This window comes from Peromyscus leucopus, chromosome 4 (genome assembly GCF_004664715.2).
Source record: "Peromyscus leucopus breed LL Stock chromosome 4, UCI_PerLeu_2.1, whole genome shotgun sequence".
Lineage (NCBI taxonomy): Eukaryota > Metazoa > Chordata > Mammalia > Rodentia > Cricetidae > Peromyscus > Peromyscus leucopus.
In genome coordinates, this window is record NC_051066.1 from 131,962,144 (window position 1) to 131,977,644 (window position 15,501).

The 15,501-nt window shown below is 42.7% G+C and overlaps 1 protein-coding gene across 1 annotated transcript in view; it reads right to left on the reverse strand.

The window, feature by feature from the left end:
- LOC114706549 (transient receptor potential cation channel subfamily C member 4 associated protein) overlaps window positions 1-15,501 on the reverse strand; it is a 74,050-nt gene that overhangs the window by 25,843 nt on the left and 32,706 nt on the right. Inside the window, exons 4-7 of the mRNA XM_028888974.2 lie at window positions 15,028-15,085; window positions 12,559-12,614; window positions 9,045-9,173; window positions 3,342-3,549 (exon numbers count right to left, since the gene is read on the reverse strand). Coding sequence (XP_028744807.1) covers window positions 3,342-3,549; window positions 9,045-9,173; window positions 12,559-12,614; window positions 15,028-15,085 — 451 coding nt within the window. The remainder of the gene's footprint in view (window positions 1-3,341; window positions 3,550-9,044; window positions 9,174-12,558; window positions 12,615-15,027; window positions 15,086-15,501) is intronic.

Consider the following 15,501-nt stretch of genomic DNA (forward strand, 5'->3'; position numbering starts at 1 on the left):
CCAAAAAAACTGGGTATGGTGGTGAGCATGGTTAAGAATGTTTGCTGGTCTTCCAAAGAACTCAAGTTCAATTCTGTGGTGAAATATTGTGTACCCTATGCAGAAAGAGTGGTCTTATACATTCAAAGTGTTGAATTTATCCCTGATGAGTCAGAATTAACTTCGTTACTTATTCAGTTACAAGAAATAATCAGGAATAGGAATCATCCCTTATATAACACACATCTGATCCTATACAGGTCTAACAGGCCCTCTAGCACAAGGTAATGACAAGACTGATCAATTATTGATAGGAAATGTGCTGGAGGCCTCAGAACTTCATAAACAACATCATGTCAATAGTAAGGGTTTGAGAAAGGATTTTTCCATAACCTGGCAACAAGCCAAGGAAATTATAAGGAAATGCCCTACTTGTTCTTTTTACAATCAGACTCCACTACCAGCAGGATATAACCCAAAGGGTACTCAGAGGAATGAAATCTGGCAGATGGATGTGTTTCATTTTGTAGAATTTGGAAAATTGAAATACATATACCACACCATTGATACCTATTCAGAATTTCAATTGGCAACTTCCAAAAAGGCTGATTCTGTAATCATGTATTTTCTAGAAGTTATGGCCATCATGGGTATACCTGTACAAATTAAAACTGACAATGCTCCATCATGTCTCTGGTAAAATGAAACAGTTTTTTGCTTATTACAATATAAAGCATATTACAGGCATACCACATAATCCTACAAGCCAAGCAGTCATAGAAAGATCAAATCAAACTCTAAAGGATATGCTAAATAAACAGAAAGGGATAACAAAAAACCCCAGAAATAGATTACATAATGCTCTGTTAACTTTGAATTTTCTCAGTGCTAATGAGAAAGGAACAACAGCTGCGGAGAGACACTGGATAATAGGAAAAAACTACAAAATTAAATCAGCCTGTACGCTTTAAAGATGTGCTGACCTCAGAATGGAAACCAGGATATGTGTTACATTGGGGACATGGTTTTGCTTTTGTTTCCACAGGAGAAGAAAAGCTATGGATACCATCAAAATTGATAAAGGTTCAATTTGAACAAGAGAGACCTCTTAATTAGAAGAGGTGATAGTTCATCAACCAGCATGACCATTCAATTTAAACTAACTTATATGACTAACAAATGCTTTTCATTAGATTAGATATAACTTGTCAAAAGGGAACCAACCTCCCCAAAGTTAGGGTTGGGGAAGGGTTTTGTTTTGTCTTTCAGGAGAATGAAGGCTAAGGAATCTGAAGAACACTGGACAAATGAGACATCTGAAGAAAAAGGACAAATCATCTAGAAAAAATGTCCCAGGAAAAAGATTTTTGTGACCATGCCTAACAGTGAGTGACTCTGAGGTCTCCAAAAAGATGACGGGACCCCACAACAACGATTCCATCAGGACAATGATAATGCCATTAAGCTGACAATACCACTCAAAGATCGTCTTTGGACTACAAACTGCTCAGGACAATTTTGAGATGGCTAGCTGAGATGATACAGCCTCACAGACTACTCCAATCAGAACTTGACCATAATCCAAAATTTTCTTTGTGTCCCCATATGATTACTAGCAAACCCCCCAATCAGCAGGAAGTAGCCACACAAGCAGGCAAGTGAACCTAGCTATTTTATATATAAACTTTCTTTTTTCAACACCCCAAATAAAAGAAAAGTGGCCTTGGAATCAATCAAACCAGTTAGCTAGATTATCTTAGTCCCCCAAGATGATGGGTAATGCTATTTTCACTTAAATAAGTTTATATGCACCCAGCCAAATGGCTAAAAAACAAAGTTTTATTTACAGAGCATTGTGAGAATGCTACCTTGGGATGGTAATGGTTTTCTACTGCATTTTTATTATTTTAATAACAAATATTAAATTTGAGCTGTGTCAACAGCTTGAATTCTAATATCTAGCTGTTAACTCTCAACAACTAACTTAAAAGACACGCAAATGATTCAATTAAATCATCTACACTCTTCCACCCAGCTCTGGGAAGAATATTTTGTCAATATAATAGTTATTTTTCTGCTGAAAAGAGAGCCATAAGATAAGGCCAGGCATGGCAGCACAGTCCTAAAATCTCAGCTACTGGGGCTGGAGATATGGCTTAGCAGGTAAGAGCACTGGCTACTTTTCCAAAGGACCAGGGTTCAATTCCCAACATCCTCATAGTAGTTCATAACCAGCTGAAATCCCAGTCGCAAGGGATCTAACACCCGCTTCTGGCCTCTGCAGGCACCAGGCATACATATGGTACATAGACATACATGTAGGTAAAACTCACACACATATAAAATAAAATAAAAATAATTTAAAAAAAAAAACAAAAAACCAACTCAGCTACGTAGGTGGTTCAATTGGAGGCCAGCCTAGAGTCATAGTGAGTTCAAGGCTACCCTGGGCAAACTTGAAGAGCCCTTATCTGAAAATGGGGGAGGGGGGGTAGCTCATCCATCTCATGCTTGCTTAGTATACTGAAGGCACTGAGTTTAACCCCCAACACCACTAAAGAGAGTAACTGGAGTAGATTAGAATCGTGAGGGTTCTTGTTCTTGTTTAAGTAACTCAAATTCGGTGCTCTAAATCAAGAAGCATACAGTAAGAAGTTTCAGTAATACTGTCACCCACTTGCTAGTAGGTAAGCACTTGACAATTCTTTGTATCCTTCAGTTTCTTTACAAATACTGTATGCAAACAAACTACCATGTAGTTTTATTCACCATCCCTGTCTTACGGTAAAAGTATCCCATCCTTTTTATCCTCTTACTCCACACCTACCTTGACTGCTAGGGACTGAACGCAGGGCCTGTGCTAAGCAAGCACCCTCTACCACTGAGCTACAGTCCTGGACCTATATTTCCCTTTTTATAATGAATATATTTTGTAGATTTTCTTATACCAGTCTATAGATGTATCATCGCTCTTTTTAAACCTATACCATTTTTTTTACCATTTTTCATTATACAAACATTCCATAATGTAAGTAGCCTCTCACTGATGAACTGTCTTGATCTTCTGTTACCACAATGTGACCATGAAAAACACAGTGTATACTGTCTACAAGAAAACTTAAAACATAAGCATTTGTAATTCTAATTAGACAGTGAGTTTGTTGAACTTCTAGATCCATTAAAAAACCTGATTAAAGCTATTGAACTTTGTCCTGAAACAAACAAACGAAAAACAGACACAAAATTTACATCCTCCAAATGGACCCCAGAAGCCCTAATACACAGATTGCCAAGAGATATTAAGAGCCAGGTGACTGAAGAAGGATCTCCACTACAGCCTGGAAATGTTGAGAACTCTGTACCTTGGTTGATTTCAGCTGCAGAAGGTCCCAAGCTCAAGCTCTTCTTCTGCTGAGCATTTTTGGCAAGAAGCGTGTGTTTGTCGTCATTCCCTGTGTCCATCTCTGAAATGGTGACAGCCAGAATCCGGCAGAAGTTAGCAAGCTGCTGCTGATCGAAATTGGATACTAAGGAACTCAGATTAGGAACTTCATCTAGCCGAATCATTTCCTATAGAAGACACAAATAAACAATCCCCATGCTCAATTCCTCAAGAAGCTGTATGTGTCCTCCTCGCATTCCTCCTCCGGGCTCAGCAGTGAGACCACTTGGGTCCAAATCCCAGCTCTGCAGCCTCAGTCAGGGTCTGGAATCTCTCCTCCTTCCCATTACTTTGACCTAGTGTCTACTGTTCCCAGGCAGTTAGTAAGAGAATAGGACTCCCCATCTCACAGTTAGTATGGAGGTTACACTTACCCTGTAAGCACAGCTGTTCTCACTGTCTGCCTTTGCTCTATTCTCCCTATAGATTTTTTTTTTTTTTTTTTTTTTTTTTTTTTTTTTTTTTGCGATAGGGTCTAGGTAGCCCAGGCTAGCTTTAAAAACTATGCAGCTAGGGATGAACTTGAGTTTCTGATTCTCCTGCTTCCACCTATCGAGTGCTGGAATTAGAGGTGCGCAGCACTATGCAGTTTATATGGTGCTAGGGAGCAAACCCAGGGCTTTACACATGCTAGGCAAGCACTCTACTAGTTCCCTATTCCTAGATTACGTTTTGTTCTTTGTTTTTTCAAGACAGGGTTTTAGCCTTAGCTGTTCTAGAACTCGCTCTGTAGACCAGGCTGGCCTCAAACTCAGGGATCCACCTACCTCTGCCTCCCAAGTGCTGGAATTAAAGGCATGTATCATCACTGCCCGGTGCCTAGATTAATTTTTAAAAAAGAAATAAAACTTTTTGTTTGTTTGTTTTGTTTTTTCGAGACAGGGTTTCTCTGTGTAGCTTTGCGCCTTTCCTGGAACTCACTTGGTAGCCCAGGCTGGCCTCGAACTCACAAAGATCCGCCTGCCTCTGCCTCCCGAGTGCTGGGATTAAAGGCGTGCGCCACCACCGCCCCGGCAAGAAATAAAACTTTTAAAAGACAGCCAAAGGCATCTGTAATGTCCTAGAGTTACAATCCCCTTTCTCTTTCAGGAGGGAGTCATTATTTTGAACTTGTGTTTTCAGTCCTCATAAATACTTCCATTAATCGCCACAGCACTGTTGGGCACGTGATGAACACACTGGACCTTACTTGTGATTCCACACTGAAATCTATACAGAGCCTCCAACAACTGGCTCTAGTTCAGTTCTTCGTCACTGCTTTATTACACGGTGTTTTGCTCTCCTCCGTGCACACTTAGGAACGTTGCGGTGAGCCCCCTACAGGTGTCCTTGTGTACATGCACACAGTGGAGCACCTGGGGGCAAGGAGCTCAGCAACTGCACCCAACAGGCAAATGATTCCTGGACGTGGTGAGGAAGGACAGGGGGTTGTGAAGAAGGAAGCATCTAGGAACAGTTGTCTGTCCGTCCTCTCTCCAGTCAGTACACACTGACATCAGCTACTACTGTTATCACTAGACACTCAGCTGCTCCAGTCCCCCAGGCCCATCTAACTCAGTGTATGACTCTCAGCTCTGCCACCCTTCTAGCCCTGTCCAACTCAGGGTGTGGGTCCAAAACCAGGTCCACGGTCCCACACCCACTTCTTGTTGCTGTTGGTTATGAGATGGGTTATCCTACCATAACTTAGGCTAGTTTAAAACTCATGCTGTAGCCTAGGCTGGACTTAGACTTCCTTTAATTCCCCTGCCTCAGCCTCCCTAGAATAAAGGCTCCATTAAACTCAGCCTCACTACCTTTTCAATGTAACATTTGATACATGTTATAAAGTACAATGGGCTTCTCACTGTGTGAGCTTCCTACCATCCCTGCCTCTGGGGGGTGACCACCGCTGTGAAATTACTTCATCCTTAGAAAGTTTTATGTAGCTAGGCAGAGGTGAGGCACACCTTTAATCCCAGCACTCAGGAGGCAGAGCCAGGCGGATCTCTGTGAGTTTGAGGCCAGCCTGATCCAGGACAGGCACCAAAACTACACCGAGAAACCCTGTCTCGAAAACAAACAAACAAAGTTTTATGTTTTATTTTATGAAAATGGCATGCAGCCTACAACACTCTGCAGCTGGCTTTTACTTCCCTCCTCAGCTGTGCTTTTACCCACAGCACCAGTCATGTCAAATGCTTCAGTATATCCCAATGTGTGAGGAGACCTGGTCTCAGGCTTGCTTTTCAGCGTCTGCTCTCAAACAGTGTCCCCTAAGTGTGCTGCTTGATGCCCATGGAGAAGTCTTCCTAGAGCAGCAGCTACTAACCAATTCTGAACGACCAGTGAGACTTGTTTTCCATTGCAACCCAATACACATGTGGGAGAAGGTCTTCCAACAATATCCTTGTATGACACACTTGGATCTGTTCCCTCTAGCTGACAGAGCTTCTGGGTTTACTCTAGTGTTCTCATTTCTTTTTTTGCATGTATGTGTATACATAGTCACATGTGTACAAGTGTGTATGGCACTTGTGGTGGCCAGAGGCTGATGTTAGGTGTCTTAGTGGATCTTGATCTGCCTTGTTTATTGAAACATGGAGCTTGCCTATTCGCCTTGTCTAGCTAGCCAGCTTGCCCAAGATCCCTAGGATTACACATGGGCCACCCTGACCACTTGGTTTTTATGTGGGTGTTGGGGATTCAAACTGTGGGGAGTCCTCACAGTTACACAGCAAGTGTTTCTCCACCAAGCCATTTCCCTAGCCCCTAGTATTTTCACTTCCTTTAAAATATTGTTCTAATTACATTGTGTGTGTGTGTGTGTGTGTGTGTGTGTGTGTGTGTGTGTGTAGGTGGGTGTGCATGTGTATTTGTATATGTGTGTATATGTATGTGGTATGTGTGTATATATGTATATATATGTAGTGTTGTAGTAGGATTTTTCTTTGGGCTGCCAGCTCACAAATGACACAGAGACTTATTAATTATGAAAGCTTGGCCTTAGTTTAGGCTTGTTTTTAACTAGCTTTTATAACTTAAACTAACCCATTTCTACTAATCTACGTGTCACACACCACTTACCTTGCTTCCTCTGTGTCTCCTCACTTTCCCTCTCTCTTGCATGACTAGACTCTTCTTCCTATTACCTCTCTCTGCCCAGAAGTCCTGCCTGTACCTCCTGCCTAGCTATTGGTCGTTCAGCTTTTTATTACGCCAGTCACAGCAATACACCTTCACACAGGGTACAAAGAGCCCACAACAGCGTGCATGTGGGTATATATGTTATGTGTGTGTATCTATTGATGGGTGTGTGCCACAGCACAAAAGGAGGTCAGAGGACAACTCACAGCCACTGGTTCTCTCCTTCCACTACATGTTCCCAGAGACTGAACTCAGGTTGTCAGGCTTGGTGGCAGGTGCCTATACCTGTTAGGCCATCTCTCTGGCTATATGTTTTCATTTCTAAGAATCACTGACCTACAAGTGTGCTGAGGCCCAAGTCACATACAGCTCCCCCACAGTAAACCCTGAGGCCCCAGCCCTTGGGCAGTATTCCCAGGTACCATGCACACAGCATGTCTTCGTTCAAGTACAAAGTAAAACACTGGACAAGTCCATTCCATAGGAAGAATTTCCACTCTACATTCATTAGGATCTGCTCTTGCACCTCACACAGTGTAAGAGCTGTATTTCCTGACTTATCAATGAACACAAACATCTACTTACAGCTCATCTGTTTCTCCTTTGTGAAATGTCTGTTCATAATATTGCTCATTTATTAACTAGGTTATTTGTCTTTTTCATGATGATTTGCAGGAATTTTTGATGAATTCTGAATATTAATCCTTTGGGATTTTGTTTGTTTTGTTTTTCAAGACAGGGTTTCTCTGTGTAGTTTTGGTACTTGTCCTGGATCCCACTCTGCAGACCAGGCTGGCCTCGAACTCACAGAGATCCGCCTGCCTCTGCCTCCTGAGTGCTGGGATTAAAGGCGTGCGCCACCACTGCTAATCCTTTGTTTGCTGCATGAATTGCAGGTATCTTTTCCCAGCCAGTGGCTCAAGCTTCCACTTTAGTGTCACACATTTTATCAAGGCACCAACAAAGTGTAGAAGAACCTACCACCAGTTTGGATAACACAGATAGAAATAAGAAGGCATGAGGAACCAGGTGGGCAAAGCTGGGAAGGAGCAATCACTGACCCTACTCTGAGCCTGCCAGGGAGCGTGCAATTCCTGCACTGACAGTCGATCTCACACACTGGACTGAGCACACGATTCTTGGGAAATAACAAAGGCATTTGATCAAAGAGCACAAAGGGACTGTCTGGGGCCTGGACACACTGCGAATGTGTTCCTACAGACAATGAGCCACTTGTGATGCTTCTGCGGGGCAATAACAGGCAAGGCCCACAGAAAGCAGAAGTGACAGCTAGGTGACAGTGTGTGTGGCACCCTCTTTTCTGCAACAGCAACCTCAAGGAGACTTTATAGCAATGAGAAGAAGTCTGCCAACCAGCAGCAGTGAGGCGTGCAGAGGACTGAGGAAGTAAACGCCAGGTCCTAACAAGCATTATACCGAAAGTCCAGCATAGTGTAGATGGGTGTGTTTTTGGAAGTCAATGAGTTTCTGATGAGAAAACTTTAATGTTTTCATCCTTTTGTTGCTGTTTTTTAAGACAAAGTCTCACTCTTGCCCAGATAACCTCAACTATGTGATGAGCTACACACAGGGTGATAGTTCAGTGAGAGAACACTTGCCTAGAATGTACAAGCCTCTAAGTACAATTCCTAGTTCCAGGGAAAAAAAATCTAGGCAGTAGTGGCACACACTTTTAATTCCAACACTTGGGAGGCAGAGGCAGGAGGATCTTTGTGAGTTTGAAACCACCCTAGCCTACAGAGTGAATTCCAGGACAGCCAGGGCTACACAGAGAAACCTTGTCTCAAAAACAACAAAAGAAAAAGAAAAAGAAAGAGGAAGGGAGGGAGGGAGGGAGGGAGGGAGGGAGGGAGGGAGGAGAGAGAGAGAGAGAGAGAGAGAGAGAGAGAGAGAGAGAGAGAGAGAGAGAGAGAGAGAGAAAGAAAGAAAGAAAGAAAGAAAGAAAGAAAGAAAGAAAGAAAGAAAGAAAGAAAGAAAGAAAGAAAGGCAAAAGAATGCAGGGTTTCAGTGCTTATACTGAGATCTCATGTTCAAAGCAATCAACCAACTGAAGGTTGACAGGAAAATATAGAGCAAAGGCCACTATTACCACCAGAGGGAACAAACCAGTGGCCAAAGGCTTCACAGCAGTTCAAACACAGAACGCCGCTTCGTGAGAAAAGCATGTGAAGAGCTCGTACCACTACAGTTAGTGAGAAGCAATTTATCTTAGCCAGAAACACTAAACATTCACCAAACCGATGTGAAGCTTTGTTTCACACTCTGACCTCCATTTATATTTGTACTTATGTCTCACAGCCATACAGGCCCATGGGCACAAGGAACACGACCTAGTTTTATATCTGAACCTATCTAAGAACAAAGAAAGGCACACTGGGGAGGGCAGAGCTTCTTTGAAAGGAGCCCTGGCTAGTCGTTAGCCAGGCTCGACAGTGCAGGCCTGAGACACGCGCCCACCGCGGAGACGGCAGCTCACCTTCTTCACCCCCAGGATGTCTTCGATGAGTGTTGCCGTCTGTAAGAACGTTTTCTTACTTGTCATCAGTGTAAACAGGAAGATCACAAAGTCATTCTTCTCGGCCAGACGCTTTGTCACTCCTTCCGTCTGTCACAGGGAAAGGAGAAGAGGCAGACTAGCTTGAGACCACAACACGAACACGAAGAGCAAGGCACTAGTCCAGACGCAGACAGCAAGCCCTTCCTGAAACACTCGCATGAGCCAATCAATAGAGGAAGTCAAGAGTACCTCGGGGAATACATGACAAGAAACCCACTTTGGAGCTAGGAATGAGAAAAACACAGGAGGCCATGAACAGCTTCAGCTAGCTCATAAGGTCTAAGCCCCTAATGGCTCCCTTTAGAGAGCCAACCAGTATCATCTGACAAAAGCCCTTTGACTAATGTGAGCAATTAATCCCACCTAGAACACCATCAAGCTACACACTTGTGATGCGCAGGTGATGCTGCTTCCTAAGGGGGCTGTGCAGGGCTTCTGCAGGCCAGTCTCCATCAGAAGAGTCTCAATCGGAACGTACTTGCTGTCTAAAGTGTGACTTTCGAGGGTCGAAACTAAATTCTAATTCCATCGAGGTGACCCTGAGCAATCACTGCTGACCTTTGGATCTCCATTTCTTCACCTGTACACGGCTATCTCAAGAGTCCGGGAGGATTCCAGTGAGAGTGCAGTAAATGCTCTTGTCTAGCCACTATCCTGGAGCCAGAGTGATCTTGAAGTAACCAACAGGCTTAGTTTCCTCTGCTATCAATGAACTCATTCTTCTGACTGATACTCAAAGGTCCTTCAAACAGGCGCACAGTATCTGTCAGGGACAATCCCCCAGAAGCTTACCTCAGGTCAGGTCAGGCTGAGTGACATGCTGTTAACACTGAAGTACACAGGGATTCCTACTTTACCTCTTTGTTCCTCCCTTAAAGGACACACTACCCACAAAGTCCCTATCTGTCACAACCATTAAACCGGAACAAGATGAGTGTCTGCTGGTAGACTTTTTTGGTTTCTCGAGACAGGGTTTCTTTGTGTAGTTCTGTAGACCAGGCTGGCCTCAAACTCACAGAGATCTGCCTGGCTCTGCCTCCGAGTGCTGGGATTAAAGGTGTGCGCCACTGCCACCCCACCTCTTTTTTCCTTTTGTAGAATAAAAAAGCTTGCCATGAAATGTGGCTTCTACATAAAGCAGCATACAAAAGTCTGAAATTATTTATAGCAGATTCTGGTAATTAATCTGTTTAATGGACCACATGGGATTTACTCTCTGTATCTTATCTATGGGTGCAATTTTCTTTAGTCAAGAATATGCTTTGGGGCCAGCAAAGTATCTTGATGGGTAAAGGCACTTGTCACCAACTCAACAAACCTGAATTTGATCCTTGAACCCACCCAATAGAAGGCAAGAATTACTCCCTACAAGCTGTTCTCTGACTTCTACACACATGCACTCACTTAAGTATATGTATATATACATATATATTAAATTACCATATAACATGCTTTTGTTGTCCATAAATTATTGCCAAAGATAGGAACAGGCAAGCAAGCCTACCAACTCATCAGGTGATTCCTTCTCTGTAAAATCGTCTACTCTAAACACAGGCACTCTCTTTACTCTGAAGTCTCAAAGCACCTGGTCTACACCTGTCCACATCCTTCACCAAACGTGACCCTCCATCCACTGACTGTGATGTAACAGGTACTCTATTTTCACACCTCTGCTATCTACAGCAGACCTAGCTCATGGAGACATTTAAAGGCTAGAATAAAAACAAGGGGTAATGAAGGAATAAAAGGACTAGCTGGCAAATCACCTCAAAGTCCTGTTCAAGAGTTTGGATTTTAAACTGGTGAGTGGGTACTCCAAATTTAGAAAAGTTCATAATCAGTGAGATAAATGTGTTAATCGAATTTAATCTTCAAAATGAAGAGATAGATAAAAATGCGCTGAGTCTCTCACTGGCCTAGAATTCATCAAGCAATCTAGGCTGGCTGGTCAATGAGGCCTGGGTACCCATCTGCTTCTGCCCTCTCAGCACCGCAATTACAGGCATTGGCCGCCACGTCTCCTTTGTTACATGGGATCAAATTTGTGTGGGAAGCACTTTACCAGATGAGCCATTTCTGCAGCCTTAAGTTTTTAAAACTGAACCGTTTTCCTAGACTGTCTCTGATTGATATTAGGTCACAATTTAAAAACATCTTATAGTAAACCTGACAATTATGGAGTCACTCTCTTCCATGCTGTTTTGTTTGTTTGTTTGTTTGTTTTGTTTTAATATTACTGAACTTTAGCTGCAAAGATAGTTGGGCATTCTTGACAATTAGCCTTTTGTCTTATAGACCTGCCTGTGCTGTTCTGGGCTACTAGCTGTAAAAACGTGGCTATTGAGCTACTGAACACCTGGAAAGCAGCTCATCCTAGCTGAGACACACTGCAGATGTGAGACACACTGATCCTGAAGGACTGGTACAGAAAAAGTAAAATATCTTAAAAACTAATTGGAATGATAATATTCTTACCAGATGTGTTAAATAAAATACAGTGTCAAGATAATTATTTTTCTTGTTTCAAAAAAAGGGGCTCTAAGGAAATGTATAATAACCACACAGCTGGCATTATAATCCAAGGCTCGTAAGCATCGCAGACACCGGTGTACACAGCACCTGTGCTATCTGTGCTGGCCTCATCTACTTCTCAGTCTGTGCTCTCAGCATACTGCCTGCAGTCTTCTTTAGAAGAAGACAAGAAACAGAGCCAAGGGCTTCCTTTGCTTCCATGACAGGTGGCACTTAGCATGCTCTGCTGTGCACCGTGACAAGTAAATCTACCTTAAGTCCCAAAGTCAGCACTTAGCCTTTAACAACCAACATTTACACACTGCTTACGGCGGCGTGCATTCACACCCATGAGTTCACTGCTTTCTCACGACAGTCCTGTGACGTCAGTTTGATGGCAAACACTCTGTGGACCAGGCTCAGGGCACAAAAACCAACTTCCAACAGTAAGTGCTCAGCTCTGCCTTTATTCGCCATTCTTCTTGACACAGTGGTCAAGCCTGCAGACTGTCCTAGTCAATATGTGGGTAGGACCTCTGGCTTTTGTTTTCCAGTAGGAAAATGAAGGAACAGGCAGAATGGAGTTAAAGGTTATCTTACAGGACATGGACACTCTGCCAACACTTGTCACCCTTCAACAAGTAGTGGTCAGTCCCTGCTTGGACACCTGAGGGGAGGGGGTACTGGCTATGGGGTTTGGAGCCTGTTGAGGCAGTTTTAACTCTAATTAAGTGCTACAAAATTCTACCTCTCCATTATTAATACCTGCTGGTCCTGATTCTTAGGCACACGGAAAATAAGAGCAATTCCCTTAAATAGCTGAAGACAGCTCTCATGTCTGCTATCCCACTCAAACATTCTTGCCTCACCAGTGAAGATAAAGTAGGGTATAAATGGGTACTGTAACAGCAGAAATACTCACACAGACACAGGTATTATACAGGATGCTCAAGCAGTCCTTCGACATCTCATCACTTACTGAAAGGGAAGGAGCAGCATTATTATTCTCACAGAAAACACGGTGTCACATTAGCACACTTCTGGCTGGGTGCGTGTTGTGTGCCACAGTCCCAGCACTCGGGAGGTGGGTGTGTGCTTAGACTGTGTCGCTTTAAGTGAACACACAGCGCCTCTCCACACCACAGTGCCATCAGAAAAAAGACTCAAGCTGCATTTTCAAAATCAGAACAACTAGTATCTGGAGTGTAAGAACCCTGAGCAGACTCTTCCTCCATATTCCCATGAAAACCCTACTAGGAGAAAACACAAACATCACTTCTGCCTCGGATTTGCAGCTGGGTTGTAGGTTTTCTTGTTACAACTATTTATATTAGGGAACGGTGGCTTCTAATGTCTGATATACTGTCAATTCCAATAAAAAAGAACTCACCACTTATCTATGACCAGAACACGCAGCAGCACAAAAAGGAACTTAATTTTATGAGCTCCAAACCCAGAGGTGATAAAACTGAGTCTGAGCCACAGCAGAATGCTTTATCTGGTGTTGCATTTATTTTTAAAACCAGTTTCCAGGCTGGAGAGATGGCACAGCGGTTAAGAGCACTGGCTGCTCTTCCAGAGGACCCGGGTTCAATTCCCAGCACCTACATGGCAGCTCACAACCACCTATAACTCCAGTTCCAGGGGATCTGACACCTTCATACCAATGCACATAAAATAAAATTAAATTAATTATTTAAAAAAGAAAAACAGTTACCATTCATTTCCTCACTGTCATAAACTCTAACATCAAGATCTCTCTCAAGATCCCAATGAGTGGCCCTGTCAGACTAGCCTGGCCAGACAGATGGGCTGCTCATCTACTTTGGACTATGTAGGTATGTGGGGCCCGCATTACTACCTCTCAACCTATTTGACATATTTTGCCTTGTTTATTTATTTAATGAATTCAGAGTAGAATGAATCAAAATTACTCCAATAGTTCTCAACTTTCCATTTCCAAAGGGAGTTAGATTCAGGCATTCATTAAGAATTTGCTCACTGCTCATTTTAATGTGGAGTTACAAGCACAAGAGGAAGAGAAATCCCCACTCCTCATGGTACCCACAAGTCTACTGGGAGGGAAGAGACCAAGAGTGACCAACCAGCCATTAAATCAGGGGACCTCAGCCTGTGGGTCACAGGCCGGGGTGGGTGGGTCAAGTGACCCTTTCAGAGGGGTTGCATATCAGATATTTACATGACTATTCAATTCATAACAGTAGCAAGATTACAGTTATGAAGCAGCAACAAAATGATCTTATGGTTGGGGGTCACCACATGAGGAACTGCATTAAAGGGTCGTAGCATTAGGAAGGTTGAGAACCACTGCATTAAAAGATGCTACTTGTTGTCAGAGTATAAAACAGATACTCAAAGTGAGTATGAGAACAGGACAAGGTGACACAAGCCTGCAACACCAGTACTTGGATGGTGGAAGCAGGAGGATCGGGAATTAAAGGTCATCCTCAGCCAGCCTTCCTCACCCCTGTCTCATCAAAAAAGAATATGAACTCTCTAACTACTAATGTATACATAAATGGGGCCTCACATAGTAGTACATCCTATTGATGTAGGTGCAAATTTAAAATGTGTATATATCACACGCACCTGCGCGCGCACACATACACACACACATGCACACGCATGCACACATACACACGCAGGGATGTTAACTGAAGTAATCTCAGGCTTTTAAAGGCAGAGTGAAGTGTACCTTTAAGGTAGAATTAAAAAAAAAAATTACTGAAACCTAAAAAGAGTACCTGTCACACATGTAAGCTGTAAAAAATACTACAACTAAACCTATCACCCAACTTAAAAAAATATGAATTATGCAAACACTTTTCCCCATTTATGACTCTGGCAATGATTGAACTTTTTTCCTTGTTTATTTATTTAGAGACAAGTTCTTTCTTTGTGGCTCTAGCTGTCCTGGAACTCACTCTGTAGACCAGGCTGGTCTCAAACTTACAGAGATCCACCTGCTTCTGCCTCAGAGGCTGGGAATAGAGGAGTTGTACCACTATATCCAACGTAACCAAACTTTTTACAAGAGCATAAATCTCCTTTATAACAAAAATCTGATGAGCTGACAGGCTGTTTCAACAAAATGATCTTATCAGGCTATCTCTTGCTTTCTCAGATAACTACACATATAACAAAACAATTTCCAAAGGAGACAAAAGCTGGACCAAGTGATTATTGGAAAGTACAAAGATGCACCTCTTTAAATCAATGGTTTTCATGTTTTTTTCTTTAGAGGTACTTCTAATAAATATACAATTAATGTCATGCGTTGTATTGTTTGGGATGGACAGAGCAAGCTCTAGAGTGGACTGGAAGATATTTCTGGCATACTGGGATGAGGACCGGCACCTAACATACTTACTTTTTAGTTTCTGTCCCCGGATAGAGATTGTAGGCCTCATAAGAATTTCTACAAGAAGCTGAAAACAAAAAAATAAAAAACCTTCAAAATTAACTCAAAACACAACTCACAAAACAATTTTTACTATGAACATTGTGGTCCAAGAAGCTGTCACAAACTCTTGTTCTAGGAGGCTGTAAGGTTCAAAAGCAGCACTTCAGCTAGAGTTAGTAACTCCCGAAGGCCAGAAGAGGGCACTGCATCCTCTGGCACTGGAGGTACAGAAGTGATTTGCCATTTGGGTGCTGGGCACAGAATCTAAGTCCTCTGCAAGAGTAGAAACATTCTTACATGAGTCATCTCTCCAGCCCCTAAGGAACAGCTTTTACTTTTGTAATAAGGGCTTTAATTTTTGAATAAAGTTGCTTCCTATTTCAGTATTTTTGTTGTTTTTGAGACACAGTCTAGCTGGGTAGCCTAGGCTAACCTCCAACT